This window comes from Oncorhynchus tshawytscha, linkage group LG28 (assembly GCF_018296145.1).
Source record: "Oncorhynchus tshawytscha isolate Ot180627B linkage group LG28, Otsh_v2.0, whole genome shotgun sequence".
Lineage (NCBI taxonomy): Eukaryota > Metazoa > Chordata > Actinopteri > Salmoniformes > Salmonidae > Oncorhynchus > Oncorhynchus tshawytscha.
Window position 1 is genome coordinate 9,634,296 of NC_056456.1, and position 22,930 is coordinate 9,657,225.

Sequence of the window (22,930 nt, forward strand, 5' to 3'; positions counted from 1 at the left end):
ACTTGTAAACTTTGCCAAAACATTTCAAACTACTTTTGTAATACAACTTTAGGTATTTTTAAAACGTTAATAAACGATCAAATTGAAGTTTAATAGAGGACGAGGAAACTAACGCTACTTTTCAAGTCTTGCGCAACTCAGTGTTACCCATTTCCTAGATGGCCGTACTTCATTCCACAAAGGAATAACCTCAACCAAATTCCAAAGACTGGTAACATCCAGTGGAGGTGGAAGGAACTGAAAAACAGTGCCTAAGAAATATCGTTTCCCAATGAGAACTCAAACAGACAGACCTAAAAAAAAAAAAAAAAAATTCTGAAAGGTTAGTCCTCTGGGTTGCCTGCTACATAAGTTCTGTTACTCAGACATGATTCAAACAGTTTTAGAAACTTCAGAGTGTTCCCTCCCAAATATACTACGCATATCTTATATTCTTGGCATGAGTAGCAGGAAGTTGAAATTGGGCACGCTATTTATCCAAAAGTGAAAATGCTGCCCCCTATACCTTAAGTTAAAAACACTAACAAATATTCATAATAGGGGAGGTGTGTGGGGGAATTTGCAAACCATTTGGTAGACTTAATCACAGAGTAAACAAACCCACCTAAAGTAAACAAACCCAGAACCCCTTTCCGGTAATCTTATCATTGCAACCTGTTGCAGTGATTTTGTAAAAATATAACTGTTTAACAAATCTAGAACCTTAAAGTTGGTGCTGTCATCAGCATAATAGTCAAAACTGCAATCCACTTCAATTACTTGACACTGTTCCACATAATGGAAACAGATTATTATTTGAGAATACATGAACTGGTTGCTTAATAAATCACTGGTGTTACCAAAACTATAGAATTGAGTAATAACAATTAGAAATTGTCAAAGAACATCTTCGCATTCAACTTAGTCATCTCTACACCAAACTTAACCCACTTCGTCCCTTACAGTCCACTAAATTTCAGCGAGCACCAGTCGCGTACACCCACAGACTAACATGGAAACTCTTCTATTCTTACCAGTATATGTTAAGGTAAAAAAAAAAAAAAAAAACTTAACTTCCTCTTCTCTGTCTGCTTTACACTTATTAAATGTCTATTATTTTAAGATTCACACACAATGTGCCAAATCCACAAAATACATCCAAATAGTTCGCAATACTAGAGCCTCTTTCTGCCCACAACTTGCTGTCGTAGCCTTGTGTTATCATGCAATAATTAATACCCATGTTTAGTTATCAATTAAGATCATGGTCACAGCTCTAGCGCAATTGCCCATCCGTTATTATTATAATGCATTAGATTTAGCTAACAGTCCCTTCTGATAAGACCACAGGTAATAAAACAAACACTGGGTGTTGCTGACAAGTATATATTCAATTCATATCCAGTATTAATATTCAATTTAGTGATTGAAATTAACAAAATTCTGTCGGTTTCTCCATTCATGTTGAATAAATGTGTTTCAATTTGAACTAAGCAAGCTTCTAAAACGGCCAGTTGACATCTTAAAAACAAACACCGGCTTCTATATCTAAGCAAAACATACCAATAGTTGAATTACAATCAGAATCCCAGGTGTCAGTAACATAGAACCTATGCCTATTGAAATGACAAGTACAGTGCCTTGCGAAAGTATTCGGCCCCCTTGAACTTTGCGACCTTTTGCCACATTTCAGGCTTCAAACATGAAGATATAAAACTGTATTTTTTTGTGAAGAATCAACAACAAGTGGGACACAATCATGAAGTGGAACGACATTTATTGGATATTTCAAACTTTTTTAACAAATCAAAAACTGAAAAATTGGACCTCTGAGACTATCACAGGGCAGGTGCATTTATACGGAGACTTGATTACACACAGGTGGATTGTATTTATCATCATTAGTCATTTAGGTCAACATTGGATCATTCAGAGATCCTCACTGAACTTCTGGAGAGAGTTTGCTGCACTGAAAGTAAAGGGGCTGAATAATTTTGCACGCCCAATTTTTCAGTTTTTGATTTGTTAAAAAGTTTGAAATATCCAATAAATGTCGTTCCACTTCATGATTGTGTCCCACTTGTTGATTCTTCACAAAAAAATACAGTTTTATATCTTTATGTTTGAAGCCTGAAATGTGGCAAAAGGTCGCAAAGTTCAAGGGGGCCGAATACTTTCGCAAGGCACTGTAAATCCCACAAATAACCCAATTACAATGGTTTGAATTCTTAACATCTGGCACATAAGACACAATTAAACAGAAAATAGCCTTACAATTCATCCAAGTGTTTCTTTGCAAAGATGAATTTGGCTATGTACCACGTTACATTGAGATTCCATCTTAATTCGCTGTAACTGTGTGGAAATAGGGATTAGTCGATAATATAGCAACTCCTCTCATACTGCAAAAAGAAAATCCCATAAGCATTTTATAGTTACACCGGTTAGGGTAAGTCAATTTCCCATACTTCAACCAAAAGTGGACATACGCCAATCAATTTCTATCTTTAAAAACAGACCACTCTGAACCTCAGAATACTTTGTACACCCTTTACATATGTCTACGTATGGGTGCACAAGTTGGTATATTATCATTATTCATTCCATTATGACTTCATCAAATCTGATTATACACACACATACAATTTGTCACATTTTCATATATTCACAGAATCAATATATAACGTTAGAAATCTTAGGTACTCACATCCACCACTCCATGTACTCTCCATCGCTAGAAAGCAGCTCTTCAAACATACTCCCAGCAGGACCAAAAAATGTTGGTTTCCCAGACACTGCCCAGTCGGTCATGGAAATAATGCTCCACACGTATCCTCATGTAACGGCTGTTGGAAGGATTGGAGGACCAAGGTGCAGCGTGGTAAGTATTCATAATAAAAAATGTAAATACAAAGACAAGAACAAAAACAACCCACGAACAGTTCCACAAGGTACAAAACAGAAAACAACTACCCACAAACACAGGTGGGAACAGGCTACCTAAGTATGGTACTCAATCAGAGACAACGACTGACAGCTGCCTCTGATTGGGAACCATGCCAGGCCATACACATAGAAATACAACACACAGAACAAAACATAGAATGAAAAACATAGAATGCCCACCGCAACTCACACCCTGACCAAACCAAAATAGAGACATAAAAAGGAACTAAGGTCAAGACGTGACACCTCAATGGTTTTCTAGACTTCCAGAAATTATAGACTTGCCGCTACTATCTAAAATAACATCCCGCGCTCAATACCACCCTGTGATATTCTATGATGGGCAGTGATGGACAGATCTCCAAGATAACGTTATATCGAAACTTATTAACCCAATTTAAATCAGCTTATTATACATATTTCTATATGTTATTATCCTTCAGAAGAACACTCATTTCTACACTCACACAACTCTCACATTACATTCACAAACACAGGACACACAGGGGAATGAGACAAATGACAGGAAAACCGGTTAACGCTTTTTTGAGATTTCAATCCCTGTCTATATGAGCAGGGAAACCCATACCAAAATATTTCCTAATTGGTGGTCATAAAATGGGGTGTAGTCTCCACACTAGGATATTGCCTACTGCGATTACTGTGGTATAGATTATCTTATGTCTATCCAAATGTGCAGAACTACCAACAGAGTACCCATGTCTTCTATCTAATTGTGTAACACTGTCCCAAAAATCCAATCTTTCCTCGTATATTTGACCTCCACCTCAGGTGAAGTACCAGGAATAACCAAACACTCACAATAGCATAAAAAAATAGTAACCCAGGGCATACCTGTTTAACTCATTTATCAAAACATTTCATCAAAACATTGCACGTTATAATTTGAACTTCACCAAGCCAGGTGCCCTTGTAAGGCGTCACGCTTTAGTCCCTTGCTCTACACATTAACCTCACCAGTCCTACTGTGATCAAATCAGTATCACGGATCTGGACTTTTGGTTGCCCATAACTGGCTAATTAACAATTATGCCCAAGGATACCTCACTTAAGAACACTCTTATCAACTCAACTCAACTCAGTCCTGCTAGTCACCTCAGCTGTGGCCCTCTGAGGAAGACCTCGCTCTGAGCGTACCCTCAAAAGGGGCTTCTTAACCTATTGGTAGATTGTCCAAGCTCAACTCTCTCAGTACTATGTTCGGGATCTGGCATCCACCGGCGCCCACTTCCTCTCAGATCTTAGGCGGGCCCAGCTGCTCTTTCATGATCGTGGTTTCCCTGAGAGCCCAATTTCAGATCCCCTATGCACAGTTTATCTAGATCTTCAGGAGCAGTCAACAGGTGAAGTTGCAAATCCCATCCTTGTCGTCAAAAATGTAGTTGAGATTCTAATCAATAATGAGGAGAGACAAGATCAATCACCAATCAGGATATTACTTTATTCAAAACGTATTAATAAGGAGCAAGTCACACCACACACACAAGTGAATAGAGTGAGTGCTCTGCAATAATGAGGCTGGTTGAGTTGGGCTGAGAGCTCTGACATACAAAGAATAGAAAGATATTTTATAGTAAAGATACACCCTCTTAGTCTACATGACAAACAGCAGATGTGTGGAATGGGTCAGAAGGTTAGGATTTGTATGAAAGAAATTAATCATTCACAGCAATAAATAATAAATAATAATAAATAAATACAAATATGTATATATATATTTTTTGTAGTTATTTATTATTTAAAAAAAATTGTGAATCACTTTTTTTATTTGGCATACCCCAAACGGCCAGGGGTATGCGTACCCCAGTTTGGGAATTCCTGCATGAGACAATTGTTTGGCGGGTGCCAATGTGAAACATTGCATTTAATGAAAATGTTCATGTGGAACGAATGGTCCGTCTTTAGTGTTTCCCAGGGAGTACAATAACTACAGCACCACCTTCGCCTATTCCTGATCCGTTCAAATAATCAATGAAGAGAACCCAAAACCAGGAACTACTCTAGCTCGTAATCACATAATTCTACATGACCCTTTTGACAGATCCTCGCCATTTACACGTGAATCCGTCCATGAGAGATTAGACTAGGCCTACTGCTGAAATGCGCTGAATGAATTGAGGATCATGATAACGCTTCGAATTTAAGAACGGCCTGTTTCACAATTCACAACCATGTCATTGGCGATCAAAGTCAGTTGATCATTACTAAATGTCCATTTGACTTGCTGTGAAATCTTTACAATGTGTCGCAGCGACAATCTTATTTTGGGAGAACCCTGGAATAGTGACCATATCTTGGTTTTAAATCTTTAAATGGGTACTTCTGATTTTTGCGGTTATTCCCGGGACTCTCTGGATAAATATATTAATTATTCCCGCTATTGAAACTTGGTTGGTTTTTGGGAAAATATGAATCCCTATTTCTCACCACACTTTAGCTGAGATGGGTAGAAAGGTTCTCTCTACAAGACAATATGTATCCCATGTACAGTCTATTACAATGTATTGCATCAGGGGCTAAGGAAGGGGTGGAGAATGAAGTGCCTCTGGGTATGTACGACAACTCCGAAACTATACATATTTGGTTTGTAGAGACCCTATTGTGTCACACACTGATCTGTTTCACGTGTCTTGTGCTTGTCTCCTCCCCGCTCCAGGTGTTGCCCATTTCCCCCATTACCCCTGTGCATTTATACCTGTGTTTTCTGTTGGTCTGTTGCCAGTTCGTCTTGTCTCGTCAAGCCTACCAGTGTTTTTACCGTACTCCTGTTTTTCTCTCTAGTCCCTGTTTTCTAGTTTTCCCGGTTTTTACCATTCTGCCTGCCCTGACCCTGCCAGTCGTTCTGTACCTTGTGACACTGCCCTGGATTACTGACCTCTGCCTGCCCTGACCCTGAGCCTGCCTGCCGTTCTGTAACTTTCGGACTCTGCTCTGGATTACTGACCTCTGCCTGCCCTTGACCTGTCATTTGCCTGCCCCCTGTTTTTGTAATATACTTGTGTTACTTTGAACTGTCTGCATCTGGGTCTTATTCTGAGGTCTGATACTTAAGTAGTGCTTTAAAGTATTTTTACTCAAGTACTTTACACCACTTCTCAGGGCCGGGACATGTCACTGTGCAAAGTTCATGTAAAACAATTATCTCTTATGGCTCCTAAAATCAACCCTCTCTTAACAAAACCACTTTCATAATTTGTCATATTTCATGCTTAACGCATAGGATGGAAACTTTGTACATGTCTTTGCAAGTTAGAGTTTCCTTTATAACATGTTTAATGACATCACAAAATAACAAACAAAACAAAATTAGTGTTCTTTAGATCCCCTCTGACCATTCCCCACATTCTATGTTAGAAATATTGTTCCAGTAGTTGCATTAGAATGTGTTAGAGTTTCAGCGGGAAAAGTCTGTGGAAACAAAATACATTCCTCTTGTGAACATTGAAGAGAGAGAGCTGAATGTTCTGTCCCTGATTAACAACAGGGTGTGAGTTGTTAACCACCACCAGTTCTTTCCTCCCCCCTCTGCGGGTGAGAGGGGGTCTGATTGAAGTCATTAATTGCAAACCTGATCTGACCTATTTGGATTCTCACAGGACAGTCATGACAATATATTTGTATTTTGGCAAAATGTTATTTCTTGGCGCCCCGAGTGGTGCTACGGTCTGTATCACAACCAGCCGTGATCGGGAGTCCCATAGGGCGACGTACAATTGTCCCAGCATCGTCCAGGTTAGGGGAGGGTTTGGCCGGGGGGGATTTACTTGGCTCATCACACTCTAGCAACTCGAGCGACTCCTTGTAGCGGGCCAGGCGCTTGCAGGCTGAGCTCAGTCGTCAGTTGGATGGTGTTTCCTCCGACACATTGGTGCGGCTGGCAACCAGGTTAAGTGGACAGGTGTTAAGAAGCACTGTTAGGCATGTCATGTTTTGGAGGGCGCATGACTCGACCTTCGCCTCCCGAGCCCGTTGGGGAGTTGCAGCAAAAATTGCTACAACTCCCCAACGGGGAGTATCATATATATATATATATATATAGCCTATACCGTAGCTTTCAACCTACCAGTATTTGTGTAAACTTTCAAAATAAATTCTGGTATAAATAATACAATATTAAAAATGTAATAAAATACTTTTTTAAAAGGTGGCTGCAATGCTTTGAAAAACAGTTGTACTGCACTAGTGCTTAAAAAAAATCTATATTCCCAAAGTCTGGCATGTCTTTGTAGGGGAACTCTTATTTTGAAAACAAAGAAATCTGTGATCGTGGTGCCAGCATAATATCCTGCTGCTAAGAGAACGGTAAGTCTCCAGTCATTGAAGTGGCTATCGCGAGGTTAGCAGCATAGAATTACAATTAGTAGAACTGATATGCTCAAAGCAATGCTCCATGGTGGAATATAGAATTCCAGTTAGAACGTTTGAAGAATGTATGTATAGCCATTATCTGAATATTCTGTGCCATATGTTGAATTATGTGTATTTAAATGACAATTTATATTGGTCATATTATATAAATATACAGATATGAGTTGATCAGCTAACAAAAGTGCACCACCAAAAACTGTGTGGGACAAAAGTTCTTCTAAACCTATATCTATGATTGGCGCACACCTAGCTCGTGCTGTGGATGTGATGATGCGAAACAATGAAACGACACCCCAAAAATGGCCGAAAGTCACAAGTTTCTCTCCTCCTCCCACATACAGAATATATATAATTAAATAGTATAGGCTAAAAACTAAATTCAATATGACCACAATAGGTTTTCCTTATTATTTTATACATAGAGATAGATGAATGCCTTTAAGTATAGGCTACACATGAAGTATTAAGGCATAAATGCATTTTCAGATGTTAGCATTTGTTTAGCTACACAGGCTGTCAGAGATAAAGCAGTATTTTAATGAATAGCTAGAAATGTATTGTTTCTTACATGATTCTTACCATGTGTATTACACAATTTATAAATATTCAATCGCTTTGTGTGTGTGTGTGTGTCAAATCAAATTTTATTGGTCACATACACGTGTTTAGCAGATGTTATTGCGGGGTGTAGCAAAATGCCTGTGTGTGTGTGTGTGTCGATGCTTGAATTCTGCTACTACACATGGTGAGTTGAAAACATGAGTTTTGTTGTATTGAAACATGTTCTAAGGCATCCTATAAAATTAAAGAGGTGAACATGAATGTAGCAGGAAGACAATGATATGATCTCGATGGAGAAAATGCTTTGTTCCAAATCTGGTGCAATGCATCAGCCTGCAGCTAGGTCTATATGTTATGTTGTGGTGAAGCTTTTGTGACATCACTGTGGAATTCACGCACAAAGGGACACATGCACACACACATTATCTTTGGACTTGTTTGTGTTGTTTACTGGGTGAATGACTGAATCCTTTACACCCTAATGGAGCCGACCAGGTGAAGGCAGGTCAATGGCACTGACTGAACAATAAGAAACTCACAGTGGGTTCCGCTGCCGAGGTCTGTCTCTGTAACAAAAACAGACGGGCCGTTTCTGATTCTGACAGCACAAAGTTATCATAGAGAAAGGATCATCACACACATGCACACACACACCTGCCTAAGTAAAGACTCACTCTTGTGGTGGTGTGTGTTAGTGTGTGAGAGCCTACAGTAGGTCTGGGAGAAGAGGAAAAGCATAAGATTCACACTCACTGAACTCACTGTTTTCTATCTGTGAATACATATTTGCAGGCTTGAATGAAACGTGTGAATATTTCATGTTTTTTTTCCTCTGAATGAGAGCTTGTTTTTTGAGTTTGGGGGAGAGAGTGTGTATGTTGGGGGGGCGGGTATTTTACCACTTGTTTCAGTTGCAAGTTACATAATGAAACGGGTTATATTTGGTGGAGAAAGTGAGTGAGGCACAGACACACACACACACACACACACACACACACACACACACACACACACACACACACAACCGATATGCACCTGCTCAGTCATGGTAACCTGATTTTTAAATCATGAGATGAGTTTCCATGGTAACAGAATGATAACCCTTTACAGTCATTGTTACAGAGGAAGATTGAATAAATACAGTATATTGAATAGAAGCGCACACGCTCTTTCTCTTCCCATCCACACACAAAGAGCCCGAAAGAACATTACAGTTTATGCTGTATAAACATGACAGTCATTCCCTATAGAAATTTAGTTCACTAATGTTGAGAGATCAAGAGAGAGAGAGAGAGAGAGAGAGAGAGAGAGAGAGAGAGAGAGAGAGAGAGAGAGAGAGAGAGATCCAAGACTACTGCTTGCTGCCATGTGATGAGAACCAGAGCCAGGGCATTCCAAGAGCATCAAATATCCGCCAGTCTATAAGAAAGGCATAGAGAGAGGTGGCAGCCATTTTGAAAAGCAGCTGCAGTGAGCAAGTGAATAGGGAACGTGGGGTCATCAGTATCTGGCCACGCTTGAGCGGAAGATCAAAGTACAACACTTTCAAACCAACATAATTTCAACCTTTAACTCTTACCCCAACCCACTACCCTTAACTGTAAACAAATAGCTCATATACTTGCTCAACAGTTCTCTTGATATAACAGTTTAGCCATTCTAGCAGAAGTACAAAGCAATGAACTGAACAACAGTTGAGGTCCAATGTGTATCCACTAATTCCTTATTTTACATATCAATCACGTGTTATAACAAATGTACACAAACTCAAAGACATGTAACATCAGAAAGAGAGCATGATGACCCCAAAGTACAGATGTCTGTAACCTGATCTACCTTGGAATATAATGTTTATCCCAGACGTTTAATGTTGATGAGAGCCAGGGTTTACAGGGAATGACTCTCTTAACTCCTTGATGAGAAAAAGCCAGGGTCAATCTGCTATTTTATATTAACCATTGGCTCCATCTAGCGGTACATGAGGCTATTCAAATGCAATTTTTCCATCCTTGTAGCTAAATGGTTCTTGCTATTATGGGTCTTTGGGACGTCCCTTAAAAATGGTTACGGTTAGTGTTAAGGCGGCTTTGGTTATGATCCTAGGGTAGCACTAATATGTGTGGAAGTTGTTCACAGATCTAGAATCAGATTAGCCACCCGAATTCCAAATTTAACCAGGATGGGATAAACACAAAACTGACCTTAGATTAGCGTCTGTGTGGAAAGTATTCCTTACTTATTAGTAACGACCCAGGGTCGTTATAGTATGTTGACATCATCCATTCATCATCATTGTTTGGGCCTGGGGAGCTGTCAGTTCCACCTACCTAGTACTGTACTGTTAGCTAGCGATCTTCTGTAACCACGCGATTTGGAGTTCATTTAAAGCGTTGTTTATATAAAGTTTATGCAATACTAGCTACTTTCATGTTTTATTAGTTTAAAAACGTGATACGCGAGTTGATCATGTTTGATGGTCACCTTAAAACATACTGACTGTTTGTTCGCATTTAGCTAGCTTGCTAGCAGGGTTGGGGAGTAATGGGATACAAAAAACTAATTGTAATCTGTTACATTACCAGCAAATATATTGTAATCAGATTACAGATACTTTTGAAAAATTACATTATTACTTTGAGGATACATTTTAAATTCAGAAAGGAAAAAATAAAGGAAAAAATATTTGACACTTCTCTGTTTTCTCAATGACATTCAAATCAGTATTGAAAAAAGGCACCGTTTTAAATTTGTTCAACGTGAGCGAGTCTGACCATAACTCAGAGACCACTATAATGACACAACTAATGTGTTTGATGGATCGCGGGAAAAGTGCAGGAATAGGCTTTTATAGGCTACTGTCCAAGCTATGTCTTCCAATGGAGCGACTGATGTTGGCATCCAAAGATTATCCAATTTGAATGAACGCTTGGAGGTAAGGATGACAATGGTGGTGTTGTCCACGGCAATAAGGATATCACTTATTATTGATATTTACAAAGTGCATTGATGTGAATCACACTGCTGCCCTCTCATTTAGCTATTTGCGCCTTACGGATTGTGGTTGATGTGGATGGCTATTCACAAATCTAAATGTGTATTTGAAACCAATAATGGATGAATTCAAGAAGTTTAAACTGCCTATCAATCATTGTTTTTGAAACCAGTGGACAGCCAGTGAAAAATGCGATCTTGTAACAGCAGCATAGTGCGGATCCCAGCCTAAAAATGAGTATTTTATTGCACAATCTAATTCATGCTGATAAAAAAATAATAATCCATTGGCCTAATGGACACATGCTCAAACTCGCACACTTTTGATAGATTTAAAGGGGAAATCGGTAGTTGCATTCATTTTTGGAAATTATACATATCTAGCGACCCGCACAGACAGCTGTGTGTTATGTGTTAGGCTAGTAGGTGGTTGTGTTGTACTTACCAGTACCCAGTGTTCGCGGGGTCCGACGTGCCAATCAACCTGCTATCTACCAATCACGGGAATGCCTGGAATGTTCTGATGCCGCGCATCGTGGCGGTTGGCGGAGAGGCGTGGAAGGGGGTTGGGCAGGGGGGTGGAGCATTGGAAGTTAAGACCAGGTGTAGCCTTTGTTCTCTCTCTTACTTATGGGCTTCACAAGAGAAGGTCACGATTGGCTTATGGGCTACTGTCAAACAGTAGCCCGTGTCAATGTAGCCGATGTGAAATTGCTAGCTAGTTAGCGGTGGTGCGCGCTAGTGGCGTTTCAATCGGTGACGTCACTTGCTCTGAGACCTTGAAGTAGTGGTTCCCCTTGTTCCTTTATGATCTAGTAGTCAGGTCATTACAATATAGACGGTGGTATATATATATGATTACAGGCTCAAAATGTCAAGAAACAAAGTACTTTCTTCTGAAACTCCTCAGTCTATTTTTATTCTTAGAATTGAAGGGTATTCCATGTGAGAATTTAAGTTTCAGAAGAAAGTACTTTGTTTCTGGACAATTTGAGCCTGTAATCGAACCCACAAATGCTGATGCTCCAGACACTCAACTAGTCTAAAGAAGGCCAGTTTTATTGCTTCTTCAATTAGGACAACAGTTTTCAGCTGTGCTAAGATATATATATCCATTGATTCTTGAAGAATATAACTTATAAATGCCTCATGAACTTAGTTCAACTCCACAAGAACCCAAAATGTCAACTTGTTTTTCTCCAATGTTTGTAAATGTAAACAAACACTCTATAGCCTCATAACATGGTTAAAACAATAGTGTTGATATCATGGATGGTCAGTCCTTGCATCCATAGCTCTGTCTATTAATCTGAGAGTGGTTACATTTCTCCAGGCAGCCGTTTTGTATTTGTTTCATCTGTGGATTTGCCCTTTAAACAGCTGTATATTATCAAAATATCAGTGTCACCAACAAAAGTTAAACAATAGGCCTACAGCAAAAAAACTCTCTTTCACATGTAAATAGCACTTTTCAGTAGTGCTCAAAGCATGCCATTCCATAAGCACAGCATTTTTTTTCTCATCTCGATTCAATGACCCAATCAGTCCTCCATGACAACAAAATCATAAACAACAGAGTAGGGCTGGCTAATAAGTCCTTAGTTTTAGGGTTATGGTAAGGTAAAGCCATTTGGCTAATCTATACTTCCAGATTTATAAATCCTATTTATCCTGCAATAGATGTCGTTCAATTGGTAACATACATTTTTTGTATTTGTCTAATGCCCCTTTAAGGGGAAAGTAATCTGAAAGTAACTGAATGTAATGAGATTACGTTACTGAGTTTGGGTAATCCAAAAGTTACGTTACTGATTACAGTTTTGGACAGGTAACTAGTAAGCGTAACAGATTACATTTAGAAAGTAACCTACCCAACCCTGCTACGGTTAGCTGTCAGTGTCACTTTCAGATTTATCGCCAGTTAGCTGTAACGTTAGCTATTTAGCTAACGCCCTTCCCTTGCAACAATGACAAGGAGATCATTGCCTTGTGGATAAATAGATTACTATTGTACAATGTAGCGACGTCTTTCAATGCAGTCAGTGTGCTCTGTTGCTGGCTAGCTTGGCATCGATCAGGACTCAGATGACGACTGTTTGCCAGAGACCAAGCCCCTGCTCTCGCAGAATCAGATGGTCATACTGAGATGTGATGTGACCAATCATTCAACGTCCCACTCAACCCGTTTCCAATAAACCACCTAATTAATTTGGTGTTCAGTGAACTGTTAATAACAAACCGTTGATTAATGTTGTAATTTCATGATTCTATCTGCTGCATGAATCAACAGACAAAAAGTAGGCCTACATTAATCAATATGAAATGTATGGGTTATTTCTATCCCGTGCTGTGCCCATGATAAGATCTGACCGAAATCGTTTGTTCAACCTAACAACCCAGCTAAACATAGGCGTAGCATATTATTTTCCATGTCACACTCAGATAAAGGACACATTGTCATGAACAGTTATCCCATTGTGTTCACATGATTAGAGTGTGATACCACCAGCAGCTACCATCACACACACACGCTAGCAGTTAGATCTTCAAAACTCATATTGACTTCTCTTGTTCCCTCTCTCTTTTAGCATGGCGGATAAACAGGATAAGAGTGAGCTGAAAGCAGAGCTAGAGAGGAAGAAACAACGCCTGGCCCAAATCAGAGAGGAAAAGAAGAGAAAGGAGGAGGAGAAGAACAAGAAGAAGGATGTAAGTAGAGAGAAGAGAAGTAGAACATGCTAATGGCTGGCTTGATGCGGAGGAGTTGTGGGGGCTCACATCCCTGTAACATTCATCTGTATGTAGATTAAATGTATTGCTGACCCTACCCTACTGCTGACCAGGCTATGCTAGAGATTCAGTCTGATTTAGTCACCTTGCAGAAAGCCCTTGTTGATTTCAAATGGTTAGTTATTGCTGCAAAAACTAAATGTGTGTTTTCTAATTCTCATAGGAATATTTCAGATGGTTTACACATTTATGCATTGGATGGTTCTCTCGTCGAGCAGGTTGCCGCCTATAAATATCAGGGTATTTGGATTTCCACAAATGTTATGTTAAAAAAACATATGGATGAGCTAGCTACCCACTGGGCGCACACATTGGTTGAATCAATGTCATTTCAATGAAATTACTTTGAACCAACGTGAAATCGACGTTGAATTGACGTTTGTACCTAGTGGGTAGTTAAGAAGCTGAGATTTAAAGTAGACTTCTTTTATAGAAATAAACTCATCAAAAAAAGAAACGTCCTCTCACTGTCAACTGCGTTTATTTTCAGCAAACCTAACGTGTAAATATTTGTATGAACATAAGATTCAACAACTGAGACATAAACTGAACAAGTTCCACAGACATGTGACTAACAGAAATTGAATAATGTGTCCATGAACAAAGGGGAGGGTCAAAATCAAAAGTAACAGTCAGTATCCGGTGTGGCCACCAGCTGCATTAAGTACTGCAGTGCATCTCCTCCTCATGGACTGCACCAGATTTGCCAGTTCTTGCTGTGAGATGTTACCCCACTCTTCCACCAAGGCACCTGCAAGTTCCCAGACGTTTCTGGGGGGAATGGCCCTAGCCCTCACCCTCCGATCCAACAGGTCCCAGACGTGCTCAATGGGATTGAGATCCGGGCTCTTCGCTGGCCATGGCAGAACACTGACATTCCTGTCTTGCAGGAAATCACTCACAGAACGAGCAGTATAGCTGGTGGCATTGTCATGCTGGAGGGTCATGTCAGGGTGAGCCTGCAGGAAGGGTATCACATGAGGGAGGAGGATGTCTTCCATGTCATGCACAGTGTTGAGATTGCCTGCAATGACAACAAGTTCAGTCCAATGATGCTGTGGCACACCGCCCCAGACCATGACGGACCCTCCACCTCCAAATCACTCCCGCTCCAGAGTACAGGCCTCGGTATAACGCTCAATCCTTCGACGATAAACGCAAATCCGACCATCACCCCTGGTGAGACAAAACCACGACTCGTCAGTGAAGAGCACTTTTTGCCAGTCCTGTCTGGTTCAGTGACGGTGGGTTTGTGCCCATAGGCGACGTTGTTGCCAGTGATGTCTGATGAGGACCTGCCTTACAACAGGCCTACAAGCCCTCAGTCCAGCCTCTCTCAGCCTATTGCGGACAGTCTGAGCACTGATGGAGGGATTGTGTGTTCCTGGTGTAACTCGGGTAGTTGTTGTTGCCATCCTGTACCTGTCCTGCAGGTGTGAGGTTCGGATGTACCAATCCTGTGTAGGTGTTGTTACACTGGGTCTGCCACTGCGAGGATGATCCGTCCTGTCTCCCTGTAGCGCTGTCTTAGGCGTCTCACAGTACGGACATTGCAATTTATTGCCCTGGCCACATCTGCAGTCCTCATGCCTCCTTGCATGCCTAAGACACGTTTATGCAAATGAGCAGGGACTCTGGGCATCTTTCTTTTGGTGTTTTTCAGAGTCAGTAGAAAGGCCTCTTTAGTGTCCTAAGTTTTCATAACTGTGACCTTAATTGCCTACCGTCTGTAAGCTGTTAGTGTCTTAACGACCGTTCCACAGGTGCATGTTCATTAATTGTTTAAGGTTCATTGAACAAGCATGGGAAAAAGTGTTTACAATGAAGATCTGTGAAGTTATTTGGATTTTTACAAATTATCTTTGAAAGACAGGGTCCTGAAAAAGGGACGTTTCTTTTTTTGCTGAGTTTAGATCATGCCTCTCCTTAAACAGCAGGAAGCAGGTTGTACAGGCAACCTTCCTGCCAGTTCTTGATTATGGTGTCACCATTCATCCGACTGCAGCAGCCGCTACTCTAAAACCCTTGGGTGCAGTGTAGCGCGCATCGCTTTAAACCACAGTTGACAGGTTTAATAATCACCGCCACGTCCTTGATCAGAAGGTCAGCTGGACCTCTCTAAATTCCCATAGATCACTTAATTTCCCCCTTTTTGTTTACATAAGGTCTGCTGCACAAGCTTCTAACATATCTCACTTCTCTGGTAATGTATAAAAACAAGACTCCCCAAGCCCGCTTACAGGGTTAGTTAACTAACACTTGAAGTCCCTCGTGTCTCTACCAACCTAGGAAAATCAGCATTTAGTTTTAACACCCGCTATGTTTGGAATAATTTACAATCCACGTTACATCTTGAATCCCTGGTGACAATAGGGCACTTTAGAACGCTGATGAGGAATGAATCCACTGACGTTTGCACATTTTTTTTTTGGTTGATTGTAATCATTTTTGTGTTGTGAAACGTACTGTATCTTCTGTATCTTGTCGCTCTTTTTTGTTGTTGCTGTTTTATTGTATCATCATGTTGATTTGTGAATTGTTTGTTCTCAGGGCACTATTGAGAATGAGACCCTGGTCTCAATTGGGCTCCCCTGAATAAATACAAGTAAAATAAATAGTATATTATTATTATTATTATTATTAGTGTCATGTAATAGCCTATGCAGTATTTATACATGGTTATATTGTATTTATTACGTGATCTTTTTCCCTGTCTCTCCAATTCAACGGATCCCTCTCACGCTGCCTCTCCTTTTCTACCCATTCTCCCTCTTCCCTGCTTCCACTCTCTCCCCCTGTAGGGGTCTGACTCGAAGCGGGAAGGGGGTGCAGCAGATGACTCTTCTGACCTGGAGAAGAGGAGGAGAGAGGCTGAGGCTCTGCTGCAGAGCGTGGGGATCACCCCTGATATACCCAACAGTAAAGACACACACATGCACACACACACACACACACGTACACACACTCACGTACACGTACACACTCTTCTGTTTTTTAACAAGCATTTTTGCATGAAGCCTCAGCGTGCCACTTGTCCCCTACTTTTTCTTCTCTTTTCTTCTCTCCCGTCATTTACTACTAACCAACTGACTCTCTCATTCACTCAATTATTCACTCCCTCATTCTTTGACCCCCACCACACACAGCCCAGCCTCTGAGGGTAATAACAGAGGATACGTGTCTGTTTCACTATCTAGTCACTACCCTTATGTCTCCCTCAGCCAAGTCAGTGGGCAGCGAGTCTGGAAGCCAGGACTCTGGAGATGGAAACTCTAGGTCTGTATGTGTGTGTGTGTGTATTTGTGATGAAGTACTTGTATGCTCAGTGTATATTATTAACCTGCCAGCTTTCTCTCTTTCTTCTGTGTTACTCACTCTCTCTTCCTGCTCTCTCTCTGCTCTCTCTGCTGCCCCCTGGTGGTGTGTTGTGGCTGTATCAGGACATTACCCTGGGATCCTGACCCCTCTACTCTGCAGCTGTACTCTGACTCTGAACTACTGGGGTTCTTCTCTTTCTTACTCTATAAGACACATTACCCTACTTGGGCTGTGGTTTTGCTCCTCTCTTCTGGTCCTCTTGGTCATTTCTTTGGTGGGCCTGAATGGCCCTTGTTAGCATCATACACGTTGCAGTCTGCTAGCACATGTAGAGTGTTTGTGTTTGTAATGGTGTGTTTGGATGTGGAGTGTGAGTGTTTGTATAATGGTGTGGCTGTGTTTTTAAGTTTGTATGTGTCTCTCTGACTATGTGTGTGTCTCCTGTCCAGGCGAGGTTTTAGGCTTGGCATGGCAAAGGTGACCCAGGTGGATTTCCCTCCAAAAGAGATGGTGTCCTACTCCAAGGAGACACAGACCCCTGCCGATACACAAACACACACCCAGGCTAAACCAGGTAAACTTTGTGTTTTATGGGTTAGCGGGCAATTCTACACACTTTGAATGTTTTAATGTACGTTGTGTTGTTGTGAGCATGATGTTGTGGGTGTGTGTGCGTGCGTGTGTAGCAGAGGAGGAGGAGGAGGAGGAAGAAGAGGAGGAGATGGTCGATCCCAAGCCAGCAGAGGACTCCCAGGAGGAGAAAGCTGATGAGGAGGAGAAGCAGGAAGAAGGTGAGCTTGACTTTACCCTCCTGCCTCTGTAAGTTGACTATCCCTGGCCTACACCACTTCTGATATTCATGCGTGTGTGTGTGTGTGTGTGTGTAGTCCCTCCCAAGGAGCTGACTGAAGAGGAGAAGATGCACCTGCTCAACACTGAGGAGTTCATGGCCTTCTTCGATCGAGGGAGCAGGATTGTAGAGCGGGTTCTCTCTGAGCGAGTGGACGTCTGCTTCGACTACAGTGGCCGAGACCTGGAGGACAAGGAGGGGTGAGACACACAGTCTCTATAGTTGTGTGTTCGGGTGTGTGTTCTTATTTCTCTCTCTCTCAATATTTCTTTCTTCCTTTCCAGTGAGATGCAGGCGGGGGCTAAGATGTCTCTGAGTAGGGTGTTCTCTGACGAGCGCTGGTCCAAGAACAGAGTGGTCACCTGTCTGGACTGGTCTCCTCAGGTAGGAGTGTGTGTGTGATGATTCGGATTAGGGCCTATCTTTTAAAGAGTTACATAATCTCTTGTGTTGGACTCTGTTAGAGTCATGCAAATCTGTGTATTTGATTCCTGATACACTTCTGTTTTTACCCCTGTTGACTGCTGTCTGCTGTTTGTTTCAGTACCCTGAACTGCTGGTGGCCTCCTACAACAACAATGAAGATGCTCCTCATGAGCCGGACGGAGTGGCTCTGGTCTGGAATATGAAGTATAAGAAGACCACACCTGAATACACCTTCCACTGCCAGGTACACACACACACACACACACACACACACACACACACACCACCTCTCTGTGAATATAATTCTCTTCTCTGTGTCTCTTCCCCAGTCTGCGGTGATGTCAGCGGCGTTTGCCAGGTTCCATCCTAACCTGATTGTGGGTGGGACTTACTCAGGCCAGATCGTCCTATGGGACAACAGGAGCAACAAAAGAACATCTGTACAGAGAACTCCCCTGTCTGCATCCGCTCACACGGTAACTCATATACACTACAAAGGAACGTTGCTGACAGGTGTATAAAATCAAGTACACCGCCGTGCAATCTCCATAGACAAACATTGGCAGTAGAATAACCTTACTGAAGAACTGTGACTTTCAACATGGCACCTTCATAGGATGCCACCTTGCAAACAAGTCAGTTCGTCAAATTTCGGCCCTGCTAGAGTTGCCCCGGTCAACTGTAAGTGCTGTTATTGTGAAGTGGAAACGTCTAGGAGCAACAACGGCTCAGCTGCAAAGTAGTAAGCCACATAAGCTCACAGAACGAGACCAGCCAGTGCTAAAGGACATAGCGTGTAAAAATCGTCTGTCCTCGGTTGCAACGAGGGCTGTCGTGGTGACCGTATTACTGCTACACCAGCGGTCACGAATCATGAAGGCAGTCAAATTACACATGACAATTTAGTCTCCTCCAAGCTCTGATGGTCATCAGTAGCCTACAAAACGTGCTAACTGCCTGGTACTCAGCCCTCTATTGTCCCTCTAATCACTCTGACATCAATGCAAATGTATTCGAAAATCAAATCAAACACTTCATGAGAACCCATGAGCTCATGTTGCACACATTTCTAAAGGCTTAAAAAAAGAGAGTGATGGCCTCTATTAAAAATAGGTTTCTATCAGTTTTTTTATAGTAAAGGCCTATTATATTTTTCTCTCAACTTTCCTAATATTTAGCACATTGCTTATCTTTACAACAGGAGTGTAGCCTACCTGGCATGACAATTAACCACAGGAAAAGCTTCCTCCATTCCCTATTTAAGTGTAGAGATTACATGTATTTTTTCCCCCTGTTGAGACAATATAATGGTCCATTCTAAATCAAAGCAAATTTCACACACATATTATTTAGTACATGCAAAGACAAGATTAAATCAAGAATAGTCTTATGGGTGACAATATTAGCCTATCACTTCTGAATGATATATCACTTGTGAATGATGTCCAGTTTAAGGCAAGAAACAATGCCTTTTGTTTAATCATAGTCACACACCTCATGTAGCCTAGCCCATAGGCCTATATGTTTTGATAAGGTTTGTATCACAACTAAAGTGGCCAGATATTGGTGTGGAAGAACTTAACTGGTCTGCACAGAGCCCTGACCTCAACCCCATCAAACACCTTTGGGATGAACTGGAACGCCGACTGCGAGCCTAATCGCCAAACATCAGTGCCCAACCTCACTAATGCTCTTGTGGCTGAATGGAAGCAAGTCCCCGCAGTGATGTTCCAGCATCTAGTGGAAAGCCTTCCCAGAAGAGTGGATCAACTCCATACTAATGCCCATGATTTTGGAAGGAGATGTTCATATACTTTTGGCCACGTAATCAACATTGAGTGCTCAATAGCTTTCAAATTGTGAAAATGTTTAGATATTCTTTTGCGGGTACAAGATACTATCAGCTAAATATAGACTGGACTGTGTCATGTTAGCTACATGGAAACATCACCCATTTCTAACGGTGTCCTGTGATATTCAGCACCCGGTGTACTGTGTGAACGTGGTCGGGACCCAAAACGCTCACAACCTCATCAGCATCTCTACTGACGGAAAGATGTGCTCTTGGAACCTAGACATGCTGTCTCAACCACAGGTACGACTGCAGTGTGCGTTTGTGTTCTAGGACATTGCGAAGTTCGTGTTTTGGCAGTCTTATTGCTGTGTGTGTGTGTGAGATACAGGACAGTCTGGAGCTGGTGTTTAAGCAGTCTAAGGCAGTATCAGTGACCTCCATGGCATTCCCTCTGGGCGATGTCAACAACTTTGTGGTTGGGAGTGAAGATGGATCAGTCTACACCGCCTGCCGCCACGGGAGGTGTGTGTGTTCAGAACTTTGCTTTGTGGCCAACACCAATATGTGTGTGTGTGTGTTCTAACATTGTGTTTGTGTGTCTGTGTGGACTACAGTAAGGCAGGCATCAGTGATGTGTTTGAGGGACACCACGGTCCAGTCACTGGACTGAGCTGTCACAGTGCCGGGGGTCCCGTGGATTTCTCCCATCTCTTCATCTCTGCTTCCTTCGACTGGACCGTTAAGCTGTGGACCACCAAGGTAACACACACATCTTCTTCTGGGAGCCCTCGTAGTGGAGTATGATCTCCCTCCAGGTGTCGCGGGTCCCGGTTGTTGTGTGGGTCTGGCTGGCCATTGGCCCTACTGTGCTTTGCGGCGACACACACTTACCCTTTCTCCCAATTGTCTCTCTGTAGAGTACCCGTCCTCTGTATTTGTTTGAGGACAGCTGTGACTATGTGTATGATGTCATGTGGTCTCCCATTCACCCCGCCCTCTTCGCCTGTGTGGATGGATCAGGACGGCTGGACCTGTGGAACCTCAACAACGACACAGAGGTACACACACATTTCTACACACGGTGCAAAACAACAGATATGCATATGAACAATGCAACATTGTGCGTGCCCTAGGTGCCCAGTGCCAGTGTGGTTGTGAATGGGTCTCCTGCTCTGAACCGTGTGCGGTGGGCTCACTCAGGGAGAGAAATCGCTACAGGAGACTCAGACGGGCAGGTGCTGGTCTACGACGTAGGAGAGGCGAGAGATTCATCCCTTATACTACAGCTCTTGATATACTGTACATGTCATACCTGTGTGTAACCCATGTGTGTGTATATTCTCTCGTTTCCACAGCGAATCTGTGTGCCCAAGGCAGATGAGTGGACCCGTTTTGTGCGCACGCTCGTGGAGATCAACGAGAACCGAGACGAAGGAGACGAGCTCGCCGCGCAGCGCCTACTCGCCTGATCACCATGGTAACAGGGTTACTTTGGGGACCACGCCCCCGTTGCTTCCAAATCCTCCCTCTGGTTGGAGCAGGCATGATGTCTATCCCTCAGGGTTCTAGAACGTCGACAGCTCTGGCCACAGCTCCAACTCGTCCTTTTCTAAATATGCAAAACACCTTTTCACTACTTTGTATTTGTACATTTTCCAGACGTATGCATGTTCCCTATGGGCTGACGATGTGTTTAACTGATGTTCTTCACCATCACCCATGCTATGCGCATTCCAACCTTCATAGACAAGGACAGCCATGTCCTCAGATTTTTAGCAACAATTTTATTTATCCATGCTTTTATAGCAACAATTATCACATTCGGTTGCACATATTACATATTTCTGCAGATAGCGTTACTAATATCCAAGACAAAAAAAAAGGCTTTTTAAATTAACTAAAAATATTCTTCATGGCAAGTTATGAACCAAAGTTATTACTTTCTCTTTGAAAATGTAATGTACCTGTAGGTCTCTTAATAGGGAAACAGTTTCGGTCTCCTTCCTGAAAACATGAATAATGAAGTCTTCCCTCATACGAAGATGTGGACCCAAGCAGAGCCATAGATACAGTACAGTGCCTCCGGAAAGTATTCAGACCCCTTGACTTTATCCACATTTTGTTACAGCATTATTTTAAAACATTAAATAAATGCAAATCCTCAGCAATCGACAAGCAAAAACAGGTTTAGATATTGTCGCAAAAATAAAACAGAAATACCTTAAATTACATTAGTATTCAGACCCTCGAAATTGAGCTCAGGTGCATCCTGTTTCCATTTATCATCCTTGAGATGCTTCTACAACTTGAAGTCCACCTGTGGTAAATTCAATTGATTGGAAAATGATTTGGAAAGGCACACACACCTGTCTATATAAGGTCCCACGGTTGACAGTGCATGTCAGAGCAAAAACCAAGCCATGGAGGTCGAAGGAATTGTCCGTAGAGTGCCGAGACAGGATTGTATCGAGGTACAGATCTGGGGAAAGAGTACCAAAAAAAATGTCTGCAGCATTGAAGGTCCCCCAAAAAAACAGGCCTCCGTCATTCTTAAATGGATGTTTGGAACCACCAAGACTCTTCCTAGAGCTGGCCACCCGGCCAAACTGAGCAATTGGGGGGAGCAGATTCTCTGGTCTGATAAAACCAAGATTGAACTCTTTGGCCTGAATGCCACGCACCATGGAGGAAACTTGGCATCATCCCTACGGTGAAGCATGTGGGTGGCAGCATCATCCTGTTGGGATGTTTTTCAATGACAGGAAGATCAAGGGAAAGATGAACTGAGCAAAGTACAGAGAGATCCTTGACGAAAACCTGCTCCAGAGTACTCAGGGACCTCAGACAGGGGCGAAGGTTCACCATCCAACAGGACAACAACCCTA

General features: G+C 42.0%; 2 protein-coding genes across 4 annotated transcripts in view; one reads left to right on the plus strand and one right to left on the minus strand.

Moving 5' to 3' along the window:
• The window catches only part of LOC112226612 (serine/threonine-protein kinase tousled-like 1-B), a 40,981-nt gene extending 38,058 nt beyond the window's left edge, over positions 1-2,923 (minus strand). The window contains exon 1 of the mRNA XM_024391062.2: positions 2,687-2,923. The gene's annotated coding sequence lies outside the window, so the exon portion shown is untranslated. The remainder of the gene's footprint in view (positions 1-2,686) is intronic.
• A 10,418-nt stretch (positions 2,924-13,341) lies between these two features.
• On the plus strand, positions 13,342-22,228 carry LOC112226613 (dynein, cytoplasmic 1, intermediate chain 2a-like). Of its 3 annotated transcripts, none has more exons than XM_042308234.1 (16): positions 13,342-13,575; positions 16,458-16,575; positions 16,878-16,932; positions 17,097-17,159; positions 17,424-17,548; positions 17,661-17,765; positions 17,862-18,024; positions 18,109-18,208; positions 18,369-18,494; positions 18,580-18,726; positions 20,232-20,345; positions 20,434-20,567; positions 20,660-20,804; positions 20,963-21,103; positions 21,179-21,280; positions 21,401-22,228. In XM_042308234.1, the coding sequence occupies exons 1-16, from the start codon at positions 13,456-13,458 to the stop codon at positions 21,512-21,514; spliced, it is 1,872 nt and encodes a 623-aa protein (XP_042164168.1). In that variant the 5' UTR covers positions 13,342-13,455; the 3' UTR covers positions 21,515-22,228. The 3 variants fall into 3 exon arrangements, with proteins under 3 accessions (XP_042164168.1, XP_024246833.1, XP_024246834.1); XM_024391065.2 differs by having other exon boundaries at positions 21,179-21,304; positions 21,401-22,226; XM_024391066.2 differs by lacking the exon at positions 17,097-17,159 and having other exon boundaries at positions 21,179-21,304; positions 21,401-22,225.
• The last annotated feature ends 702 nt before the right edge of the window (positions 22,229-22,930 follow it).

What these genes read in the sequence shown, in the direction of transcription:
- LOC112226613 (XM_024391065.2), top strand. Translation starts at nt 13,456, where the DNA reads ATGGCGGATAAACAGGATAAGAGTGAGCTGAAAGCAGAGCTAGAGAGG. An exon ending in AGAAGAACAAGAAGAAGGAT is followed by an intron (nt 13,576 to 16,457) that starts GTAAGTAGAGAG and finishes CTCCCCCTGTAG; the next exon opens with GGGTCTGACTCGAAGCGGGA. An exon ending in ACCGCCTGCCGCCACGGGAG is followed by an intron (nt 20,568 to 20,659) that starts GTGTGTGTGTTC and finishes TGTGGACTACAG; the next exon opens with TAAGGCAGGCATCAGTGATG.